General features: G+C 45.8%; 1 protein-coding gene across 2 annotated transcripts; it reads left to right on the forward strand.

The window, feature by feature from the left end:
• Positions 1-269: 269 nt before the first annotated feature.
• On the forward strand, positions 270-8,028 carry LOC139615299 (CCN family member 5-like). Of its 2 annotated transcripts, none has more exons than XM_071473119.1 (5): positions 270-2,479; positions 2,810-3,026; positions 4,877-5,125; positions 5,611-5,843; positions 7,654-8,028. In XM_071473119.1, the coding sequence occupies exons 1-5, from the start codon at positions 2,471-2,473 to the stop codon at positions 7,939-7,941; spliced, it is 996 nt and encodes a 331-aa protein (XP_071329220.1). In that variant the 5' UTR covers positions 270-2,470; the 3' UTR covers positions 7,942-8,028. The 2 variants fall into 2 exon arrangements, with proteins under 2 accessions (XP_071329220.1, XP_071329221.1); XM_071473120.1 differs by having other exon boundaries at positions 5,614-5,843.
• The last annotated feature ends 334 nt before the right edge of the window (positions 8,029-8,362 follow it).

The raw sequence follows: 8,362 nt of genomic DNA on the forward strand, positions 1-8,362 counted from the left end.
ACTGACTCCAGCTCATCGGGCCTCAATAAAGTTAACTGTTCTTACAGCTGACTCCAGCACTGACTCCAGCACTGACTCCAGCTCATCGGGCCTCAATAAAGTTAACTGTTCTTACAGCGGACTCCAGCACTGACTCCAGCACCAACTCCAGCACTGACTCCAGCACTGACTCCAGCACCGACTCCAGCACTGACTCCAGCTCATCGGGCCTCAATAAAGTTAACTGTTCTTACAGCGGACTCCAGCACCGACCCCAGCACTGACTCCAGCACTGACTCCAGCTCATCGGGCATCTTCTTCACTGCAAGTGCCTCGCGATGGATGCTGCAGTGAGTCCAGCGCTTCTCAGGTGCCACCTCCCGGATCCGGGCTGCTACTCCACTGTGGCGGCCTGTCATCGGCCTGTCATCGGCCTGGCGCCGTCAGTGCAGACGCCGACACACTCTCTACAGTCGAGCCCGTTCTCTGGGATAAAGGTGTCCAGTGGCTGGATTATGTGCTCGGCTGTAGTTCTGGTCTCCAGTGGCTGGCAGAACATAAAATCCTCCTGAGCTGCACCATCACACTCATATCTGACGTACACGAGCAAATGAGCCAAATCTGCACCATCACTGGTCTCGTCCAGCTGGAGGGAATAATACCGACTTCTTTTAATACGCTCAGTGTCTTTCTAACATTATCTGCCATGGTCTGTATTCTCTGTGACACTGTGTTTGAAAGTGGCACCAAGTTGAACTTTTCAGCAGCTTTCTCCCCGCACATGATGTGTGTCATTTCTAATGCCAAGCACAGTTGCTGGCCCATCGTGTGTGGCTCTCCGGCTCTCGCTGTACGGAGGCCGGCACGGTATGAAGCCTCCTGTGCTTTGGCCGTGGATGTAACACAGGACTGCATTGTGGACTTGGACTGCTTCAGCACATCCCGCTTTCTTAGGAAAAATCCAGTGGTTTATCTTTCAGCGCTGCGTGTTTGGCTAAAAGTCCCGTTTGAGGTGCGCTGGTTTCATGGAGTCATTGCTGAGGACTTCACCACAAACCACACACTGCGGCCTCGGCCCGTCCTCGGTCCCGCAGCAACTGAATCCAAATCTGAGGTAACTGGAGTCATACCTCCTGACTGCTCGGCGGTGCTCGGCGGTGCTCGGCGGTTCACTGGCGCCTCTTGAGTAGCCGCTCGCACTTGAACTCGGCTCCCTGTCGTCCTCCTTTTCTTTTTCAGCAGCGCTGCCTGAGTTATTCTCCTCCTGAACCGCGGTCTCTTCGCAATAGTTCCAGTTTGAAGCCATGAGCGCAGTGTTTTTGAACCACTCACCTTCAGTCTCTACGTTTTCCCGCTGTTTATCTTTTCACACAGTTCAACTCATAACCAATCATGTCTCAAGTACGCACGCGCTAAGTGCATGAACCTGACGACATAGCAGGCTGATAGAGACAAAAATAAAGGAAAGACAATACTTATTTTAAATATGAATTTAATATGTTTTATATATTTTCATTCTAAGTTTTGTACTATTTTGATAATATTATATATTTTCAAATTAATTTCATTTTCAAAAAATATTTATGACGCTCCTCCACGTACCACTAGAGGGAGCTCGCGTACCACCGGTGGTCCTAAACAATCTTTGTTGTCATGGTTGCAATAACAACAACAAACGGATAATAGGAACAACATAAACTGCTACTTTCACATGGCAATGGACTTTGTCGCTCTATAAACTACGTCACCGCACTTTTCCCTTTGCTCCTGTCATCATTACTACGACCACTAGATGTCGCCTAGCAACAGAACCTGACTGTGGGTCTTTATAACCTGCTGACAGATGACCTATGACCCCATTTGTTACTGGACAGTTGAAAAGATATTTTGGAGAGTTTTTGTTAAAACTATATAATTCAGCTCTTGATTTACTGTGTAATTCCATTGTGTGAATCAGGTACCAATAAAACGAACTGGTTCCAGCTGATACTTAAACACAGGCACAGCGGGAGAAAACTGTGCTGGCTGGGGCAGGAAATGCAACTGGACATTTCAGAGGGACAGAAGAATAAAACATTAAATGTTGTTAAAACCTTTTTCTCACTGTGTAATTAAGAGAATTAAAACAATAATTACGAGGTTCCTTGTGAAACGACATATTATTGCATGGCCTTACATGACAATGAAAGTTCCTGCAGCCTCACACCTTGTTCTAAAGAAACTTCAATGTGATCATATTTTAGTTGTTGCGTGTGTGTATGTGTGTAAAGCTGCGCAGGTAAACTGATGGTGTGTGCAGTCATGATAACAGTATGTGGTTACCTTGTGTCTGTCGTGTGACTGCTTCACCTGCACACACGTCTGCTTCCTGTGTTCCATTTGATTGTGTCTGGACACACTGTACCTTAACCCAGCCTGTACTAAAACACCTCAAGTAGGGACACAGGTAATCTGCCTCAGGTCGACCTGCACCAACAAGAAGGCCAGGGACATGCACAAGGTGAGAGACCCAGCAGGTCGTTTGTGTGCCACGTGCTGAGGTTTGAGACTTTAAACAAATGGCGGTGAGTGAAGTTGGTGTGTGACACAGAAGGATGATATCTCCAGCATCATAGCGCCGCAGAAACAAAGTCGTACTGAGTCTGAACCTGGGAGTGGTTTTCTCTGGAACTGTTTCTGTTGAAACTAATTCCTTTTTTATACCCTTTAATTAAAGTGTCTGCTACTTAAATCTTGGTATAAGACCAGAGGAGCCAGTCAGCAGTAAGCACCACACTCTACTGACTCTACTCTACTAACAGCAGCTGTCATTTTCTTCCTCTCAATCCAGGTGTGGTGCCAGCTGTGCACTGGGCCGTGCCAGTGTCTGCCTGCTGTGCCGCGCTGCCCCGTTGGCGTTCCACTGATGTTAGACAGCTGTGGCTGCTGCCAGGTGTGTGCCAGGCAGGAGGGCGAGCCCTGCACTGACCGGCTGCCTTGTGACGCCCAGAGAGGGCTGCAGTGCGACTACAGCGCCAGCTTCCCCGGGGGAGCAGGAGAGTGTGTCGGTGCGAACACAACACATTCAAACTGAAACACTAAGACAATGCTGAGAAAACCTTGACTGCTGCTCCAGCTACTGCTGCAGCACCCGTCTCTGCCTCTCATGTATTATTATTACATTTAAATCTCAGCGCTAAGGAGCATTTGTCTGGTCCATATTCCATCTGTTCTTAACAGGTTGATCAAATCACAATTGAAGCTCAGACACAGTAATCAGAGGTGACAGTTTTCATGGTGGATTTTTAAACAGAAAAGCAAAATTTAAAATATCTTCATTTTCAGACTCTTTTGTCCATGTGGATAAAAAATATTCAGTTTTCAGAACAATAAGAGAACCAGTACTCCTGTTTGTTAGCATGCTAGCAGTACTACTGCTGCACAACTGCTGTGTGTTAGCATGCCACCAGCGTGCTACAGCTGCTGCTACTATTCGTTGTCCTGATGTTGTCTGCTGCTACTGAGCAACTACTGCAGAGGAAATGTAAGACAGAGCCAGATATGAGAGAGGGAAATGGTGTAAACTAGGACAGATTGTGGAAAGAAACTGGAGCTGCAACTGTGATATTAATTTAACTATTGTTTGATATTTTGTGTGACTCATTTAAAAGATGTCTTGAATCTGTGTGGCTTAAATCTACTAAAAACCAGATACCAAAGAATCAAAAGTGAGGATCCACAGCTGCTGTTAAATGACAGAGGGCTCGGCTGAGCACAGACCACAACCTGTAGCCTACTGTACCACACTGAACCAGAGTAGGGTGCCTCTGTGGAAGAGCTCAGAACAAAACAAACACAAACAAGTGATGACAAGTCGACCTGCCATTTACTGAGTGGAGATCAGTAGGAATCTTTCAGCTTACAGGCTCATTGAGTCTGTACAGGACCTTTACAGTCCCACAGCATGTGTAAGACTAAAGGAGCATTGCACAACCGCATCAGGGGTGAACAAGGTGATTTATAATGTATACAAACAATCTGGATAAAGAAATTAAACCTTTAAACTGTGGGTGAATGTGTGGAAGAGGATGATTGGTGTTGTTCATCTGAAGAGAAGACAACAATTCTCCCACACTGATGGATGGTGTTGAAAATGAAACTGTTGATTCACACAAAGGACACTGAAGTGATTCATTCAGGAATTCCTCTTCTACACACAGTACAAACTGAACAATGCAGATTCATATGAACGTGCAGTTTTCAGGGCTTCAGCAGGAATCAGTGGTGAGAACAAAATGCTGGCGGATGTTCGTTTTCAAACTCAAAACTTTGTGTTTCCTGTGTTTGGGCTTCAGAGCTGTCTCTGTGTGTGAGTCAGTAGAATATTTTCTGAATGTGCACAAACATGCAGCAGAGCTGGCTGCAGTGGAGGCCAGTTGCTCCTTTGTTCTGTGTGTATTCCTAGAAGAAGCTTGCTTTGTAAAGTAGTGTTGGACCAGGACACAGAAATAAAAATCTAATAACATTTATGGTATAAATATTTCTGTCTACTGCACAGACTGTTCAGCCCCCAGAGGCCATTAAAGTTTGACTTAACTACCTCAGCTCTCATTACTACTGTTACTAATCATGACACTTGTTTCTACTCTAATTTATGCAACACAATTAATAACCCTTCATGTTCATCATTTTAGATGTTATTTTTTCTGTTAGAAGTGTTTTGATGAAGCGGATGACATGACTCAGATCCTGACTACACCTCTGCATCATGTACCTAAGAATTCCACGCTCTCACAGTAATGACTGAATAACAACAGATCGCCTTCCTCCAGCAGCTCATTTGTCTGCACATGTTTCACACGACTCACCCAGATAACATCCTCCTCTCCCCCCGTCCTCCTCCCTCTGCTGCGTTCAGGTCGGAACGAGCTGGGCTGTGAGGTGAGCGGCAGGAGGCTGGAGGAGGGACAGGTATTTCAGCCTTCCTGCGCCGTGCTCTGCCGCTGCCTTGGAGGGGGCGTGACCTGCGTACCCCTGTGCAGTGATGATCTGCAGAGGCCTGCTGATAAATGCCCCAACCCTCAGCTGGTGCGACTGCCAGGGCGCTGCTGCAAAGAGTGGGTGTGTGACGGCACAGACAACAGCATTTCCTCCAATCCGTCAGCAGGTAACGAGGCTGATGACCTTTAGATTACTGGAAACACATTTCAACATGTTGGTCTGCTCATTAATGACAGGTCAGGCTGTTCATGTGAAAGAGAAGAAATTCGGCTGCTTTGGAGACTGAGGCTTCTTCATCACATCTCTGCCAGGATGTCGAGCATTTGGATGATTTTCAGTTAATTCCTGTGAAGCTGCCTTTAACCTCAGGTCCACATGGAGCCTCGCTCAGCTTGCACAATGGCTCAGGTCACTTTTGAGCTGTGTTTAGGAAAACCAATTTCAAAACTTGAAGGTGTCAGGAAGTTTAAACATCTGTGAGCACTATTCTTAGCAGACTAACCTCATCTGAGCAGCAGTTTACAACATGTCAGACTGTGCATGTGCTGAATTTTCTGACCCGTGAACGCTCATCAAAGCCACCTAATTCAAACAGCTTTCAGTTCCGTGCACACAGAAAATGAAACTTTCCGCTCTGGTGTTTCTTTCCAGCAGAGCAGGCGCGTCAGGAACACGGGGGTGGGCTGTCTGTCCTGCAGTTTGGCTCCACCTCCAACTGCATCGAGAGGACCTCAGACTGGAGCCCCTGCTCCCACAGCTGCGGCCCAGGTGTCTCCACCCGCACCACCAACAGGAACCGGGCCTGTCTCCTGCAGACCGAAACCAGACTGTGCCAGGTCAGGCCGTGCCAGACTCTGCTGCCCGGGCTCCAAAGGCTGCAACCGGTCAGTGTGCAGTCAACACACATGACTGAGTCCCAGTGATCAAACACTCGTGAAGACATTTCTAAGTAAAGTGTGTATGTGTGTGTATCTGTGCATCACAGATTTAGGCTCTCTCATGTGGATTCACTTAAACAACACTGAACTCAGAAATGTCCAGTATAAACAGTCACTGTGAAAGAAATAAGCACATAAATAATTGCTTTCTATTAGCTTTTAACTATTATTTAATAACTTGTTGCTATAAGAAACTCTATTTCCTTACTAGTTCATTCCAGTTATCAATTAGGGCTTTATTCTTTTTTTTCTTTGTGGTGTTTTTCCTCCAGACTTTTATTTTATAGTCAATTTTAACGACTGTTGTTGTTGTTGTTGTTGTTGTTGTTGTTCACAGCAGACATGTTTGTCATTGCACAGGTGGAACTGAAAACTGGTCTAGTTTAAATGTCCCAGTAAAGCATACCAGTGAACCAGCGCCACACCACAGCCCTGGATCTGTTACTCTGTATCATCCCAGTGCTTCAGTAGCTGCTAACACACACAGTTCTGCTCTTCATGAGGAGTCAGGTCGAGCGGAACTTCTGTAACAGCACTGACAGGGTCATTATGAACATCAGTTAGCATCCCAGCTAAGAGCTAGCTTTCATCTTTCATCAGCAGACATTTTATCCGTGAGAACTTGAATATGAATATAATATATGAATATAATAATTCATTAAGATATTTGTGGTATTTGTTTAAAACTCCTTCCTGCTCAGAATGAGAAGCTAATATGTAGATTAGCCTACAAATGTTTAACATGAGTTTAACATGTTTAACAACTGTGTAAAGAATCTGCCATCAGCCACATAAATTACCAACTTTATCTTTTAATGATATGTAAAAAAAAAAATTTACATTTAACATAAACGTGCTAATGTGCTACTAAAAGTTAGCTTGTTGCATGGCTGTTATTAGGCTGCATCTGAAGACTGTGTCACAGCTCAAATCCTCCTTCAGATGTGTCCTTCTTTTTCTTTGCCTGGACAACGAAGGCTCCAACAGGTGGATCCTTCATGGTCCAACGTATCCCAAGATTCATTGCTTTGCCAGAAATGAAAAGAATCTGTCATCAACCAGCCCAGACAGAGAGTCAGAGGATCACAGTGTTAATAGTGTTAATGTCAGTGTTGTGTTTCAGCTCAGTTCAACAGTAACGGTACAACTGTTAAAACCAAGGACCTGGAAACCTCAAGCTGCGACCCAACAGTGAGGGCGGGAACAGCTGGTGATGTGAAGCAAAAATCCTCCATAGGCCAGACCGTCTCATTTCAGTTTGACCTTCATGGTCTACGACAGTCATGAAGGGCCACACTTTCCTCTGAAGGATGTGGCCTCTGGATTGGGATACAGAGACTGTGTCACAGAGCCACTTTTCATCCTCAGCTGGAAGGAGTTTAATAAGTTAAAAAAATAAAATCTACAATTTTAAAATATTTTTAATGTAGTTATTTATTTATTTATTTAGTGACAGCACAAGAGCGGTTTCTGTCTGTCCTCAGTTTTATCATCTCCGGTGAGGTGTCCCTAACATTAACTTGTCCAACTGGCTGATTACATCAGCTGCACGTCATAGCAAACACACTACAACAATGTTTCGTAGGTTTCTGGAACAAAACACAAAACCTTGCCAAAGATCTTTGGGGAAAATGCAGCTAAAGGAAGTGTGCACCTCAACCTCTTCCTCTACAGGAAGTGACCTCACATCACATGACAGGCAACAACAGTAACCACATACTAACTGTAACGTGTAACCTGTGGCTGTGTGTTTCAGGGGCTGAGGGTGTGCGAGAGCAGCTACACTTCACCTCTTTCCATTCAGCTTGAACACCAGGGCTGCTGGAGCACGAGAGCCTACCGTCCCAGGTTCTGTGCCCTCACCTGTCCAGAGGGAGGATGCTGCAGCCCCTCCCACACCAGGACAGTGAGGACGATTTTCCGCTGCCCCCAGGGCCAGCTCATCCAGCAGCAGGTGATGATGATCGAGTCCTGCTCCTGCAGCATCTCCACCTGCCGTCAGTCCCCGGCCGCAGGTGCCCGGACAGCCCTGCCCTGGCTGTGAGGTGGATCCGGCTGCAGGACAGAGGGGCAGGTCCCGTCTGTGAGGAACCAGGATCAGATGGACACACATTGGCTAATGTGGCAGAGCAGGAAGTTCAGCCAATATCTTAAAATAATGGAAATTCTAGAATCAGGATGCGAAAGTCGACAGCAGTTGTGTAGATTTGATAAAGTGCATCCAGACGTAAATAAAGAGTTGTGTAAATGTGTTTAAAAAGGTTTATGCAGTAATCTGTATCCAGACTTAAAAACAAGCTAAAGCTAAGGCTAAAACTTTATTCATGTGTCTGAGTTCCTGCAGTTCTCGTTTGGCTCAGAGACCAACAGAAAACTACAACCTCCACCTCCGCTCAGCTCTGCACAGCGTTTAGTGTCTTTCAGCTCATTGTTTCTGCTTTTACTGTTGGTTCTGTCTGTTTTCA

The sequence above is a fragment of the Trachinotus anak genome, unplaced genomic scaffold, assembly GCF_046630095.1.
Source record: "Trachinotus anak isolate AG129_WGS33_773 ecotype Australia unplaced genomic scaffold, CSIRO_AGI_Tana_v1 ptg000045l, whole genome shotgun sequence".
NCBI classification, from domain to species: domain Eukaryota; kingdom Metazoa; phylum Chordata; class Actinopteri; order Carangiformes; family Carangidae; genus Trachinotus; species Trachinotus anak.

Coding starts and splice junctions, on each gene's coding strand:
- LOC139615299 (XM_071473119.1), top strand. Junction 3,027..4,876: donor GGGAGCAGGAGAGTGTGTCG/GTGCGAACACAA, acceptor TGCTGCGTTCAG/GTCGGAACGAGCTGGGCTGT. Junction 5,126..5,610: donor TTCCTCCAATCCGTCAGCAG/GTAACGAGGCTG, acceptor GTTTCTTTCCAG/CAGAGCAGGCGCGTCAGGAA.